Here is a 16,311-nt window from a genome sequence, read left to right as displayed (position 1 = left end):
CGGCGATTCCGTGCGCTGCTCTGGTTCGCCAGAGCGCCGCAACCCCCGAGTCGGCCACGACTGGATCTAACGGTCAGGGGTCCCTTTACCTTTAAGAACTCTGCACTCTTAACAAAGTTAGGGCTGCCATATGTCAAAGTCTGAATGGACATGCGGGGAGGGGGATTTCCGAAAGGGCGCTTTGTCCTGGATCAATGAAAAATCACGGGTTTTTTTTTGGGGGGGGGAGCGCAACCATTTCCGGATCTTCCTAAAATAAAGCTCAACAATTTTGGAGTCTTCCTAAAAAAGTTTTTTATTCCCTTTCAATCCATATGGAGAAATCACACTGAGAACCAGATCCAACCATGTCCGATTCATGCAACACTTTTTTTTTTCTTCCTTTAGGAAAAATGGCAACCCTAAACAAAGTACTTCATTGAAATCTAGCTAACATGGCATCAGATCAGAATTCAAACAGTACCCATCTCTACTTCTCCTCTGCCCTGTCCCAATGACACTTCTGCCAGCTTTCTATACGAGTCCGCGGCTCCGGATCACCGGGATCCTTCTGTATCCAAGCCCCGCCGCCCCCCTTTTTTCTCCCCGCCTCCACCCGCACCAAACCACGTGCGCCCCAGGATGGTAAACAACACGGAGGCGGGGCTCGACGGAGAGCCGCTTCGCGATTGGTCTTCTCCTCCCCGCTGCCCAATGAGGCGAAGGGAAGGGGTGGGCCTCTTCTCGGGCCGCCGCTTGTAAACAGAAGGCGAGAGTTTCGAGACGCTCCCTTCGCCCAGCGCCGGAGACAAAGCGGAGCGTGAGCGGCCGAGGCGGCGCCGCAGCTCTCAGGGACCGTCGGCTAATTCTGAGCCGGAAGTCGGGCTGCCTGGCCGGCTTCATGGCGCGCTGGGGCGGCGGCGCCTCGTCCAAGGGCCCCGCGAGGGCCGCGGAAAGAGAAGGGAAAGGCGGCGGCGGCGAGAAGGCCTCGTCCGAGAGGCGGAGGCTGAAGGAGGCGGTGGCTGAGCGGCTGAGGCAGGATGTGGAAAGGTAGGAGGAGAGCCCAACATGGGCGAGCGCTTTCTTTTAGGATACCGCCCAAATGGTAGAGCTTATTTTGAGGAAACCATCGGAATTATTAAGCTTTTTTTATTTATGAGGAAAACCCCCAAATTGTGGAGACTTTGCTTTTAGGAAGGCCCCCAAATTATGGAGACTTTTCTTTTAAGAAGGCCCCCAAATTGTGGAGACTTTTCTTTTAAGAAGACCCCCAAATTGTGGAGACTTTTCTTTTAAGAAGACCCCCAAATTGTGGAGACTTTTCTTTTAAGAAGACCCCCAAATTGTGGAGACTTTTCTTTTAAGAAGGCCCCCGATTTATGGAGACTTTTCTTTTAGGAAGGCCCCCGATTTGTGGAGACTTTTCTTTTAAGAAGACCCCCAAATTGTGGAGACTTTTCTTTTAGGAAGGCCCCCAAATTGTGGAGACTTTTCTTTTAGGAAGACCCCACAGTTGTTGAGTTCTTCTTTACAAAAACACTTGATTGACTTGCCTATGATCAAGAACAAGGGGCCACCTTTTGGAAATACGCCCCCCCCCCATGTCAATTCCACGTTTGAAATCCCAGTACTCTTAGGAAAATCCAGACGTGTGGCAGCCCTAGACTTGGTACAAGGAAGTGGGGAGGGGGTCACATGCACTCACCTTCAGGCCAATCTGCAGGATGTTCTTAGCATCACTAAACCCCGGTGTGGCTCTTGCCATGTGCAGGTTGCTTAGGAGAGGGGCATGTGGGAAGCAACAGCACAGGCAGTCCCAACATGCACATGACCCCCCCCCCCCCGGTGTGGCGCCTGCTAGTTTTGCCACCCCCACCCCATTTTCTTCATAAATCACCCAAGGTGTTTGTAATGCACGAATAGAACCATTGAAGTATAAAAGCACTGCGATTTCTCCATTATAATATAAAGTAAGCAAATAAACTGTTATTAGTGCAATTAACTGAGCTTTTTTATGGAGACGCATAGGTGCCTGAGCACCCACAAAATTCCCCATGAAGGGGCCAGGCAACCAAAAATTTTGGTGCCAGGGCCATGCACGCAGCCCTGTGCACACAACCCTTTTACCAAGGTGTGGCGATCACTCAGGGTCCCTGGACATTTCAACATCTATTGATCACTGTGCCACCACCCAAGCCCTACCTGGTACAATACTGAGTCCAGTCAGGGTTAAATTGGAACATAAACTTCTGTTTATTTATTGCAGTTTAACAAGTGTGTGGTTTCATAAACAGTATCGGTCAATTACAATCATGAGGTGCCTATCCAGACCTACAACTGCCGCTACCTGCTCTCACTCACTAAATCACTTCTCAGATATTTACTTGTCTTCCTAGCTCCTAACTGTTCCTGACTCAGGTTATTTCACTACACTACCTCAACCTACCCACAGACTCTATCCCAATTCACTCCCACTCCAACCACCCACCCAACTCCCAAGGAACTCCTCCCTTCGCCCCTCCCAGAGCTGGTTTTATAGTCCCTCTGACTCCACCCCCTGGGTTCTGATTGGGTAGCCTGTTTAACTATTTCACCTCCAGCACTCATGTGTTAACGTCACACGGGGTTGCTTATTAATCATGCAATTTTAGAGTTGGAAGGTATCATGAGAGTCATCTAGTCCAACTCCCTTCGACGCAGGAATCTCTTGCTTAACGTGGCGTTTCAAACTCATGATTCCGAGATTAAGAGCCTCATATGCTATCGTCTGAGCTGTTCCAGCTGATGGAATAATTGTTCCTCCCTGGAGACTAATTGCTAGGGGATGTCCTTCTGGGACCTGTTTTTCCATCTGTGCTTTGGAAAGAACTTTCTATCAAGGAGGAGGTCGCTTTCCCGAGTCCTCCCTCCAGGCTTCTAATAATTCGCACGTAGGCACCAAACGGATTATCAGACTTTATTGGCATCTTCTCTGGCACCAGCTACAGACGTCAAATGGCAGCCTAATCTACAGCGTGTTCTCCCCTCCCCTCGCCAGGTTAACTCGAAGATTTATAGGGGCTGGGGAATGCTGGCAGCCAGCCAGCCCCATCACCTGCTCCCACTTCAGGAACTAATTGCTACCACCTGCCTGAGGGGCCCCACCCAGCGATACTTGTTTACAGAATCACTACTTCATGACACTTTCATTCTCCACTCCTTGGAGAAAGTTGGAGTTTTCAAGATTTGAGAAAAAGCAAGGGATGGATGCAGGCTTCAGCCTGCTCCAAGTAGGTCCACTGAAATAATGGGGCATAAGTAGTTGTCACGGCTAAATCCCATTGGTTTCAGGGGGTCTGTTCTTGCCATGTCTGAGCTCCTGTCTGCACGATACATTTAAAGCAGCATCATACCACGTTAAACAGTCATGGCTTCCCCCAAAGAATTCTGGGAGCTGTAGGTGGTTCAGAATTGCTTAGAGTCACTAGGAGACCCGTATTGACCTCCCAGAGCTCCAATTCTTAGAGTAGTTAAATAATCGGTTCTTCCCAGGGCATGCTAGGAATTGTGGCTCTGTGCAGAATCTCAGCAAGGAAAAAGCTCTTTGCCTCGCCTGCTCTCTGAAGCTACAGCTTTCCCAGTAGCTAAACAGAAATGAAAGGTAAAGAAAGAAAGAAATTGCAAGTCTTGGAATAGCAAGAAGCAGGGAGAGAGAAAACACAGGAGAGGAAGTGAGTTTCGCAATGGGCCTGGTTGTTCGTATTATCAAACAGCTGGATGTGAGTCCGATCCGGTGCTGGCGCCAGGTTTGGGGTTGCTGTTGGGCAAAATCTCTGTGGGGGACCCTTCCATAAGTTGCTCACTTCATTTTCCTTCCAGTGCTCACTTGCTTGCGCCTTTTCTCAGGGTCTTGTCTGTGCAGCTGTCCTGGAGGAAAAATAAGCAGAAGGCACTGTGGCTTGCTCTTGTCAGCTCACACAGGTGAACAGGACAGCAAGGAGGAATAGGAGGGCACCTCCACAGGTTGGTATGTACCTCAGCAGGTGACCAGTCATCCTGGCTCTTGGTGCCACCCCTGTTCCAGTTAATTTCAGTGCCACCTACCATCTGGGTAGCTGGTAATTGGAGGATGGAATGTGAGCAAGCATAGCACTTTGTTTTAGACATCCAAGAAAGAAACATATTCTGAACTCCATTTTGAGCTCAATGTGTGATGCTCTCTCTGTTGTGTTTCACAGGCTTCTTAAAGAAGAAATACAAACTGATGTCACTTTCCATGTTGGCGGTGCTCTCTTCCGAGCTCACAAGGGAGTGCTACTAGCAAGAGTTCCCAGTTTTTTCTCCCAAGTTGCTGGAAGAGTGTTAAACAGTCCAAACCATGGTGAAGTTTTGAATCTGGAGAATTTGGAACCCTCTGAATTTAAAACATTCCTGCAGTAAGTTTCCACTCTCACCTGTCCCCTTAAAAAATGTGGTTCAAGCCAGTATTGTGATAGATCTGGTGGCAGTTAAGATAGCAGGCCACCAGTTTGTCCAATTATAATGGTTCTCTGGGCATCAAGGAATGAGCCTGATTCTTAGATTGGGGAACAAGGAATTTGGGAAGAGTGAGTTCTCCCACCCACTCTATTCTATGATATGTTAAAAGAATGGTGCCCCACCTTTTTTTTAACACTGTAGATATGAACCCATGACCAATCATCAACATACCAGAATATATATTTTTGATACGTCTGTTTCTTAATATTTGACAATATGAAATTGGGAGAGAGGAAGCAAAAGTGGAGGTAAAAGGGGTAGCTGACAGAGTGATGGCCAGCAAGTTGTAAGAGTGTACTTAACTGCAAGATGATTTTGGGGATAGTCTTAGTACTCATGAATTAAATGGAAAGAGGTGTGATTTGCATTGAGTAACAATGGTCTGCTTTCTCCATGAAACTGCTTTTCCTCATGCCTACTGGCTAGTTAGATGACTTTGTTAAAACGGTTATTTTTTCATTAGAGATGCTTCTTGTATGTAGGTATGTTTTCACCAAGGATATCTGAAAGAGCTATAATGTCTGTTCTACATTTTCTGCAAACTTATGCTCACTAATTGAGAGTAAGTGTGTGACTTTGGGAGAAACCCTAAGATCCTGGCTATCACACATTGTGGCAATTAGTTCTATAAATAAATTACATACTGTGTGAGAAAGGATTTTTCTTTTGTCTGTACCGAATTTACCACCAATCAGTTTTATTGGGTGATGTGGGAGACCTGGAGCAAGGCCTCAGTGTTTGGTCTCTGTTCCTCGTTCCAGCACTCTCACTCAACCGGAAGTTGCTGGTTGCAAATCCAATAATTTATGCACCATTCTTTTTAAATAATTCATACATTTATAAAATTACTTTAATTTGGTACTTCAGAGAGGTGGCAGAATGCCCTTGATCTGAGACTCTGAGGCAGTGTTAGAAACTCAGATATATAAGCTAATCACCAAATGGCACCTTAAACCTAAGTTACGGTTGCCACAATGGAATATCTAGGCACCTTTTTTGCACTTGAACTTATTATTATTGTTATTATTACTAATTTCTATACCACTTTATATTTTAAAGAAAAAAAACCTCAAAAAGGTTTACAACACATTAAAAGATCAAATAAAACAACCCAGAATAAAACAAACGCAAGCTTCCAGGAAACTCTTCAGAACCTTCTTTAAGTGACATTTGGCTTTCCCCAGATTTATTTACCTAGTGCCCCATAGCAGAAGAAATATAGGAAGTCAGCGTGGTGTAGTGCTTAGAGTGTCTGACTAGGACATGGGAGATCAGGGTTCAAATCTGAAGCTCACTGGGTGACCTTGGAGCCAGTCACAACCTCTTAACCTGCCTCACAAGGTCATTGTAGAGATTGAGGAGGAGGATGATCCATTTACTCATTGGAGGAAAAGGAGATGTAAATGCAATAAGTAAGTAATTCTTCCGACCCGCTTAAGGAAGCTGGAGGGGCCAGCCAGATGGAGCGGTTATTTGCCAACCTCCACATGGTCCCAAAAGGAGCAGCGCCTGGTGCCTTGCTAATTTCTGAGGTTGCCAGAGGGAGGTTTAGCTTGTCCTGAGGTTGTCTCCAAGTGTGCACCTTTATTTTGCTCCATATAAGTGAATGGTTCCAATTGCTGTACAGATGTGTAAAGCCCGCCAGTGTTGGGGATGCTAGAATCCTCCTGGGGTTCCTCAAATCCAGTCTTTGCTCAAATCCAGCACCTAGGAGAGCTCATTACAATATAGAGGCTCCCTTTGTGGCTGTGCCGAATGTTTCGCTCGTCATCAAGACTGGGTAATTTGTCAAAATCAAGACACGTTCTTAGATGATTTTCTGGTTCTTTAATCCTCTCCTTTAGAGGATTGGTGTTCCTCACAGGATGCAGGGCAGGTCATTTTTTACGTGGCCCAGAAGCCAATTGCTACATGAAATGCGCGAGAAGCGGGATTGATGCTTTTATTGCTCTTGCTGAGTGGGAGTCTCTTCTGTTGACAGGTTTCTTCAACTGAGGTTAAGTGACATGGCCGCTGAGAGCCTGTGGTATATTGGAGAACTGCATATTAGACATTCCCTTTGTAATGTAAAGAGTGAGCAGCCTATTGCTTAATTAAATGTGATCTTCAGGCCTGCAGGGAAGAGGCTATGCTAATTCAAGCTACTTTTTAGAACAGACACCCTACTTTTACAGAGATTCCCAGGGAATACCACAGTTTTTGATTACCAGATTATTATTATTTGCCCATATTTAGATGCGGCAAAACAGTAGTTACATCAGCTTTACAGGTTAGAGGTAGAAGACCGTGAATTCCTATTTTAATTTTAACCACCCTGCTGTAATTATTCCCCATTTTCCTACTTTAAAATAAAATCCATTCCATTTCTTACCCTTCTGTCTTGTAAACTTGACAGTGTTCTGGTTTTTAGTAGGACCTGTGCAAATCTTAAGTGTGAATGCCATTGGCCGTGCCACCAATTAAAAAGGAGAAATGCTGTTCTCACTGTACGTACAGCTTGACAAGTAAAAGATTTTTGTCAATTCCAATTAGCAGCTGCATAATTGAACGAATTGGCGCAATGCAGGAAGCTTTGGAAAAATAGAGCAATGGAATTTTTACTCTTCCCAACAGACAGCAAAGGCAAAGGTTTGCGTTACAGCTGTGTGTGTGAAAATGATTTCCCCCTGTATTCTGAAATACAAATATGCAAAAGCTTCCCAGAGAACTTTAATAAGGAAAAACCAATAGATTGACAGGACTATCGTGCAAATTTAGCATTCCAATATATATAGCAAATAAGCTTATTTATCACTAAAAAGAATCTCTTGTGAATATGTCTCCTTTCAGCTGAATGAAAGTAATTTTCAGCATATTTGCCATCTGTCTCAGTTTGACAGGCAGTTTATCAGGAGCAGGTACTCAGTTGGTTTTCAGTATTTGGAAACCAGTGTTTTTGCTGTGGTTATTAGCAAAGAGTTCTGTATTGGTTCTTTGTACCAAGCCTCTGGTATTAGAATGAAGAGGCAGGATTTTGAAATGCGTGAGACTTTGGATTTGCATTTTATCCACATTGGAGAAATTTGCAGGTGTAAAATGATGTATTCTTCCCAACAATTAAATTTTCCCTCTTTGGGAAATAGTGAGGTCTTGCTAACATTGCCAAGTCATGCAGGATATTTTTTTACACAACTGGAACTGAATCCTGAGTTCCATTGGCTTTTATCACAGGAGTACTGCAGTGCAGCAAAAACAGCTGTGGTCAGAAACTATACTATTGTACTAGGATTTGCACAAGAAAACTAGTAACATGTGGTTATGCAAATATTTGCAAGTCTAGGCCATGATCCTTATCTACACTATAACGTTAACAGAAATTGTAAATGTTGGTAAGGCTGTAAGGTCTGATTATATTGTTAAGTTAGCCCAGTTTTGTTGAAATTGATTTCAGTCTATTTGTACAGTTTACTTTTGTGACTCGGAGTCTTTAAGCGTAATTGAATTTCCTTATCGCTACCTGTAGCTTGCGAAATGAAACAAAATCTATATGTGGAAATAAGGATTTTTATCAGTTTCAGCAGCTATTAGAGGCAGTAATCCTATTTCTGGATTTTTAATTTATTTTGGGGGCGAGGGGGTATCTTCTATTTCATCCTTGTGTCCTTCAGTAAAAAAAAATTGTATTTAAAGCTTTGTTTTTCAAACGCCCGACTTATTTTAATTCTTCTTTGAAAGCAGTTCTTTTATTCTGTCTTAATTGTTTTCCCATTCTTCAAATGTTCAGGAAGATAAAGCTTACGATTCAGTCCTACATATGCCTACTCAGCATGGTATGTAGGATTGCAGCCTTAATTTCAAATTTGACATTTTTAGTGAAAAAGTTTGCAGTTGGAGCCTCATTACCCCGTATAATCGACATCACCCAAACCTCAAATCCAACTTACCATATTTTTCGCTCTATAGGACTCACTTTTTCCCCTCCAAAAATTAAGGGAAATGTGTGTGCTTCCTATGGAGCGAATGCAGGCTCCTTGGCTTCAGCGATAGCAACGCGAAGCCTCCGAAGCGCAGAGGGAGCACTCCCTCCGCGCTCTGGAGGCTTCGCGTTGCTTTCCCTGAAGCCTGGAGAGCGAGAGGGATTAGTGCGCACCGACCCCTCTCGCTCTCCTGGCTTCAGGGATAGCCGCCTGAAGACTCTCCTGGCTTCAGCGAAAGGAACCTGAAGCCTCTGGAGCGCAGCGGGAACTTGCACTGCGCTCTGAAGACTTCAGGGATAGCCGCCTGAAGCCTCCGGAGCGCAGCGGGAGGTCCCGCTTCGCTCCGGAGGCTTCGGGTCCCTTTTGCTGAAGCTGGGAGAGCAAGAATCTCCTGGCTTCAGCAGAGAGGGAGAGCTGCGCAGCGCCCCTTCAGCCAAGCGGGAGGAGAAATGGAAGGGGCTCCGTTTCTCCTGCCACTTTGCTGAAGGGGCACTGAGCAGAGGGGGGAGAATATTTTTTTCTTGTTCTCAACCTCTAAAACAAGGTGTGTCCTATGGTCGGGTGCGTCCTATAGAGCGAAAAATACGGTACTTCTTTGAGTCTCTAATGGGCTTTGTCTATTGCTGGTGTCCTCTTGTTATAAATACAGTGGTACCTTGGGTTACAGATGCTTCAGGTTACAGACTCCGCTAACCCAGAAATAGTACCTCAGGTTAAGAACTTTGTTTCAGGATGGATGAGAACAGAAATCGCATGGCAACTGCACGGCGGCAGCAGGAAGCCCCATTAGCTAAAGTGGTACCTCAGGTTAAGAATAGTTTCAGGTTAAGAACGGACCTCCAGAACGAATTAAGTTCTTAACCCGAGGTACCACTGTACCAGTTCCTGACAACAGATTGTTCCTGTCCATCTGAACTTCTGGTTATCATCAAGTTTCTTGGTAGATTCACAAGGTATTTAAATAAATCCTTTATTTGCACAGTGCTGACTCCAATAACAGTGCAAGAACTCTTTTATCCAGAGCTGCTGGTCCCTGGCGACAGCCTCTTGTTACTCTTTCCTACCCATTGTACCCCTTCACCAGCCACTGAATAGCTCCATCGGTTAGTGTGGTGCTGATAATGCCAAGGATGCAGGTCCAATCCCCATATGGGACAGCTGTGTATTCTTTCAGGGGGTTGGATGAGATGATCCTCAGGGTCTCTTCCATCTCTACAGTTCTATGATTCTGTTTGGGACAGGTTGGTCTGACTGAGGAACCGAGACACAATCATCTGCTTTAGAGCCCTACAGTAGCAGCCCGTGTGATGGGGCACAACTGCCTTCCGAACAGGGCTGTCCCTGCGGCTTGCCTGGGTGTGCATGTTCAGGTGGCGGGAGCACTGGGTTGGTTCTGCTAGTGCAGCTGCACAGTCCCAATGTTGCTGCTCCATCTGGGTGATCTGCAGTGAACAGGAGTGCAGCTCAGCCTCACCATGTGGGCTGCTCCTAGGACCTACAGTGGTACCTCGGGTTAAGAACTTAATTCATTCCGGAGGTCCGTTCTTAACCTGAAACTGTTCTTAACCTGAGACACCACTTTAGCTAATGGGGCCTGCCGCGCCACTGGAGCACAATTTCTGTTCTCATCCTGAAGCAAAGTTCTTAACCCAAGGTACTATTTCTGCGTTAGCAGAGTCTGTAACCTGAAGCGTCTGTAACCCGAGGTACCACTGTATTATTACGTATTCATTTCATTTCTATATTGCTTTATATTTTTAAGAAAAAAATCTCAAAGCGGGTTACAACACATTAAAACATCAAAGGAACCAAGCCACAATAAAACAAAGTCAAATATAAAATATACAGTCAAGGCAACATAATTAACAGTAAAAACAAAAACATTATCTTAAAGATTTCAAAATAAAACATTACAAAGGATGTCAACTATAGAATATGTATCTTATGCATACAAAGTTAACAAACAAAAAAATCTTAAACATTTCATTTTAAAAAACCAACTTTTATTTATGCAGTTTTAGCAGCTTTTATACACACATTGTACAGTATCCATCACTCCTCTTTTTGGAAGACTTCCCAATCCATCTCGCTGTGGCATTCTATGGAAATCTTGATCTGCTGCATATTCTAATATTTCACCCATTATCATCTCAAGTCTTTCTTTTTTGATGTTATCTGCTGCTCATAGGTTAACTTGTACTTTTAGGTTAAATTATATATTTTACCCTCTAAAATAATTTCCAAAACACCTCCACTCCTCTTTAACTTGTCCTTATTCTTTAGTTTTCATGGTCATGGTTACTAATTCTATGTATTCGATCAATTTGTTTGGCCAAGTTTCTTTCGTGGGTATCTCTTCTTTCCATTTTTCCGTATATACTCTTCTAGCTGCAGCAGTCGCACGCAGAAAGACATTGAGTGCCTTTTTTGGAATGTCATCACCTATCATCCCTATGAGAAAGGCCTCTGGTCTTTTGGGAAATGTGAGTTTTATGATCATTTCCCAATACTCTCTAGCATGTTTACACGACCACCACAGATCAGCTTTAATATTAAATATCGGTATCAATCTTTATTTTGGTCACAGACCAGCGTAAGATAAAAGCATACGGATAAACTGAACACATCAGACTTAAAGCAGGTAAGGGGTAAAAACTAATAATCTTAAACATTTCAAGAGGAAACATTGCTAAATAAAGTCAAGTATAAAATGCACATAATTTAAAACAGCATAATTACCAAGAGAATAAAATACTATCATAAGCATAGAACACATCTGCTGCTGTTGCTGCCAGTCCTGCCAATGGTAGTTCATAGTGGCTGGTGGCTATAGAAGCTCAGGCTTGGTGGCCTGGGTCTGCGCTAAGAAACAACCAATATATATTGGTTGCGTATTGATATTGGCTCCAATGTGTCACCTGACCTCCACTGAGCAGAAAGCAATAATACCGTCTACAGTGCTGCTTTTTTTTTCCCCCTAGAAAAAGAGGTGCAGGAACTCCCACCTTTTGGAACGGACAACCCAACGTTGTTGAGCTTTTGTGTTTTTAGACAGTCTTTTTTCTTATAAAAGCAAGCCTTTGTCCATGTATGAATTTTCTGAAAGGCAGGACTTCTGCAGGATTTTTTTTGCATTAGTAGCTGCTATCGGGAATTGGTCTGCTCTAAGAGAGTGAAGGCAACATGGGTTGTTTTCCACAACACAGCATCTTGCTCCCAATGTGCTTCAGTTGTTGTGAGATCAGTGAGTGCTGCCTCCCGTGGCTAGGTCAATGCAGCAGGGAATACTGCAGCGTTCTTGGGCAGATACGGAGAACTCCACAAATATTAAACATTTATTAACCTGGCCAATTATAATAGATTGAAACGTACGGAGAACTCTCCCTACTTCAAAAAGCACAGAAGCTTCCGAGTTGCATTAAAATACAGAGCATGAGTACATAGTCTGCCTGCTTTCTCAATTCTGCTGTATTTCTGTCCTCCTTTTTATATAGACATTTCAGCTTCCTGTCTCGAGCAGCTTCAGAATGGCTGGTATCATTTAGCTTGTTTACTGCTAAGGCTGTCATTCCTTTTAGCTTCTGTTCTACATGCTATTTTTAAAGCTATTGTTTGTTTGTAATGGAAAAATTCAAAGTGATGTATACCTTGTCTCCGAAAGAAGGGGCATGAAAGTCTTAATGCTGTTTCGTTTTCCTCCTGCTCCATAATAGAAATGTGCTCTCAGTCTAGCAGATCCAGAAGAAATTCTAGGATCAGCTATTTTGTGTATGTGGAAGGTCCATAAGCACAGGATTGGATCATAGGGCCATCTAACACAGCATTCTCTTTCCTGCAGAGGCCAATCGGATGCCTCTATGAAGGCCAAAAATGGAGCACAGAAAACCAACAACTCTCCCATCTTGTTGTTCGCCTCTCCCACCTGCAGTAATTGGTATTTACTGCCACCTTTTGCTTCATCCGCCCAACACTGTCCATTGGGCTTGCGCAACCCAGTCTTGCCCTGCTAATATGCACTATGCTGGTGAACCATTCTTTAACGTTGTCATCTCCTAGTGTCACTTTCACGGCTAAATCTCCTCTACGTACTTACCAGGTCTGCTGCTAGGAGTCTTCAGTCTGCAGACAGCAGAAGTTATGCTCCATGGATTCCGTGCTGCATCTTCGGCAGAGAGGGACTTGGATTTCTAACTCAAAAGCTACCACATCTTGCTGCAAATGTTTTGTAACCATGTAAAACAGGGGTCGGCAAAGTTTTTGTGGCTTGGGCCGGTTCACAGTCGCGCAGATGCTGCAGCGGGCCAGAGTGCGCGCACACATGCATGCGCAAACGCTCTTTCCGGCGCAGAGGAGGCGTGCACAGCTTCCCAATGGGAAGCAGGCCAGCTTCGCAGGAGGCAGTCCCCTCTCTGCTCTGCACCAGTTTAGTGCGGCACACGGGAGCCGACCAAGTGAGCGGCGAGGTCCCCAAGCGGGCGGTGGGGGTCCACGGGCCGATTAAATGACCCCCATGGGCCGCTTGTGGCCTATGGGCCTTAGGTTGCTGACCCCTGATGTAAGAGATCTCTAAGCTGTCTGTTATATTAGCCGGTGCAAGTATATGAAAGAAGGGTCATTCTGGCAGGAACAGACTTTGGTAATTTTTCGTAATATGGTGCTCTGTACAAAGCCAAAATTTGACATTTCTTCAACTATGGATCTTCTCAAATTTGCACCCCCTTGGCTGGGCCCCTCCACTCAGGGGAACCTCCCCCATCACCCAAAATCTGGTGTTGATTCTGGACTCTATATTTCTTTGGCTGAAATATTATGCTTTCATTATTTCTATTGAAACCTTAGTTAATAATCCTGTGCTCTTAACTGGAGGAGATTCTGTGTAATCTTGTCTCATCCCACGTTAACGCCTTTTGTCTTTTTGGCCTAGCTGCTGCAAAAGTATGTGTTTAACTTGAGGTGGATGGGATAGTCAGAGATGGAAAGTTGGCAGCATTTCATTGACCATTCAGTTTAGCATTCATTTATGCTTAGGCCTCATTTAGCTCTGTATATAGTTGTGTATGATAGTTGTAGATAGAATAAAGAAGTTATTCTACAGAGCTGCTCTCCGAGTCGTTTATACTCTGCTGTACTCTGCTATACTCTGCTGTGCGATGACTGTCTTCTTGTGGGAGTGAATCCGGTGCTCACAACTCTAAGCTGTGAGTCCACAGCACTTTGACCTGTTCCTGTGCAGAAGGTGGTCTCTGGAAGTGCTACCCAGCTCGCCTAGCCCAGTCGGGGCTGAGTGGATGAGTCCAGTTGGTGGTACTGGCTCAAGGGCGATGCTGACACTCTTCCCGATTATGAAATGCTGTTCCCCAGAGAAGCTTACCTGCTGCCAAGAATGATGTATTTTTAGTGCCACATTAAATTTGTTGACTATTTGCAGTTTAGAAGCGCTGCAGAGAGCTTGCTGGGGAGACCATGCATTAAAAAGGGACTCAAAAAGTCCTTAAAGAAGGTTTTAATAAGAAAAACAAAAACTCCATTTACACTAAATACATCAACAAACCAGACCCAACCACCAACCCATCCCCCAGGGTGATGGGAGAGCTAGGTGCTGCTCCTTATATACTCCACCCAATTGCTGACACAGCTTAATCAATATAACTCAGCAGCACCTGCTATGTTTCACAGCTGTAAAGCTGGGTCTCGTTATTTTGCTCTGGCCCTTGCAAGACATACACATCGGGTGGAACAATGATGAACCTTTACATTTAAAGAAACCATTCAAAAAAATTGACTTTAGATTCTTAGGGTCTGTTAGTTTTTATGCTTTATTTAGTCCAACAACATCTGGAGGGCACTACGTTGCAACAGTTGGTAGCTTTTGCATCATATGTGTCTTTTAGGGTGAATGGGTAGCTCTTTTCTCCCCAGATTTACTAATCTGCTCCAGGTATTTGGATAAACTGCAAGGTGCTTTGTTTGTTTTTTTAGAGATGGAGACAGCTTGTCAAATGTGCGTGGAGAAGTGCAAAGAAGAGAAATGGGTGTTTGATTCAGAAGCAAATGCACATGTCATTTGGGGGGTAGTGACTGAGGGAGGCAGAGTTCACAAAAACATGGCACTGACCCCCTATTTAAAGGTGCCTCTGTATGCTCCCAGGAGTTTCGGGGTGATCTTACAGAAAACCTGCATCTTGTCTTTTTCTACAGAATGATTTGTAATTCAAGGCATGTGGGTAAATAGAGATTTAAATAAAAAAGAAGGTTGACCCCAGTGTCTTTAGGTAGAGCATGGGACAGAGTCAGACCTGCTTTCCCAAAGCTGTTTCAATTCCCATGGGCCAAGCACAACTCCAGAATCCAAAGAGGTTTGTGATGCTGCTTCTCCTCCCTCTTCCAGCAAGAAGCATTCCAGTTGGAAAAGCAGGAGAAGAAGGAATCTTAAACAAAAATGGGGGAGCAGATTTTGTGGGGTTAAACTTTTAAAAGGACAAGTCCTCTTCCCCATAATCCTAGAGCCACCTTAAGAGAGGGGAAGGAAATAGACTTTGTTCTTCCCTTCCCCAAATGCTGTAAGGTAAAGGTAAAGGGACCCCTGACCATTAGGTCCAGTTGTGACTGACACTGGCGCTCATCTCACTTTATTGGCCGAGGGAGCCAGCGTACAGCTTCCGGGTCATGTGGCCAGCATGACAAAGCCGCTTCTGGTGAAACCAGAGCATCGCACGGAAACGCCGTTTACCTTCCCGCCGGAGTGGTGCCTATTTATCTACTTGCACTTTGACGTGCTTTCGAACTGCTAGGTGGGCAGGAGCAGGGACCGAGCAACGGGAGCTCACCCCGTCGCAGGGATTCGAACCGCCGGCCTTCTGATCGGCAAGTCCTAGGCTCTGTGGTTTAGACCACAGTGCCATCCACATCCCCCAAATGCTGTACTTTCCCCCATAAGAATGAACAGCAGCTGTTCAATCTATGGGAGGAAGTAAGTGGGTGCCCTTGGGGGATTTGGTCTGTTGAATAAACCTGTGCCCCTTGGGCAATGAGAATCAAACTTGAACTTGTCTTCACAGCTTGCAATCAGTTTATTGGTCATGCTAGAGTGTGACAGAATATGTAGAAATGACTATTTCTCCTTTCCTGCATAGGCCAAAGTCATTATTTGTTTATTGCTTTGTTGGAAAGCCTGTCAACCCCACCAGTGATGATCAAGATTTTAGCAGTCCAGTCAGCGTACTCTCCCAAAGGGGAGAAGAATTTTGCAACCTTAATTTAGATGACTGTCTGATAACGGAGTGTTACAGCTTCCAGGCAGGAAGATTATCTTGTATTTTCCTGGAATTATTATAAATTGACTAATAAATACAGACAAGTTTCATCTGATTGCAGCACACAGTTTAGAATGTCTGTCTGGAGGTTGTTTTCAGAACAGATTTGGACAAGAGTGTTTATGCCTTAAAGGACACAGCATACTCTTTAACACTCCATAAATTCATGCATATTGCCAAGCAAGTCTTTCAAGGAAATAGTTATCTTGAAGTCTTCCCACCAAAAAGTAGCCTGAGTTATTTAGCTACTCAGAGGCAACCCTGTTTTTCTTGTTTTTTAAACACCCTTGCCCTTTATGGCTTTCTTGAAGGTTGCATGACACTTTTGTCTGTCTTGTCGTAAAAGACTTTGAGAACTGATGAGGCTGTTTTTGTTATCGTTGACAGTAAATGAACACTTTAGCGGGGAAAACCAGGAAGCGATCCAGAGGGCTGCTCATTCTAAGTCTACATCACAGGATCTTCAAGTTATAATGTGGCATGTTTGGTTCATGCTTTTTTTTCTGTGCATATTCACATGCACCTGTATTTTATGTACATCTTCT

General features: G+C 44.4%; 1 protein-coding gene across 5 annotated transcripts in view; it reads left to right on the top strand.

Moving 5' to 3' along the window:
- Positions 1–719: 719 nt before the first annotated feature.
- Positions 720–16,311, top strand: part of BTBD8 (BTB domain containing 8) — a 44,500-nt gene continuing 28,908 nt past the window's right edge. For 2 of the 5 annotated variants that reach the window (XM_083620537.1, XM_083620536.1), the window contains exons 1-2: positions 756–1,029; positions 4,197–4,394. Coding sequence is in view for 3 of the 5 variants with exons in the window: in XM_083620531.1 (XP_083476657.1) it covers positions 881–1,029; positions 4,197–4,394 (347 nt within the window). In the remaining 2 variants the exon portion in view is untranslated. Of the gene's footprint in view, positions 1,030–4,196; positions 4,395–16,311 lie in introns of all 5 variants that reach the window. The other 3 variants (XM_083620531.1, XM_083620532.1, XM_083620533.1) reach the window with 3 other exon arrangements.

The sequence above is a fragment of the Podarcis filfolensis genome (genome assembly GCF_964270895.1).
Source record: "Podarcis filfolensis genome assembly, chromosome: 6".
NCBI classification, from domain to species: Eukaryota; Metazoa; Chordata; class Lepidosauria; order Squamata; family Lacertidae; genus Podarcis; species Podarcis filfolensis.
The sequence above is the reverse complement of the archived record's forward strand: the minus strand, read 5'-3'. Positions and strand labels throughout refer to the sequence as shown.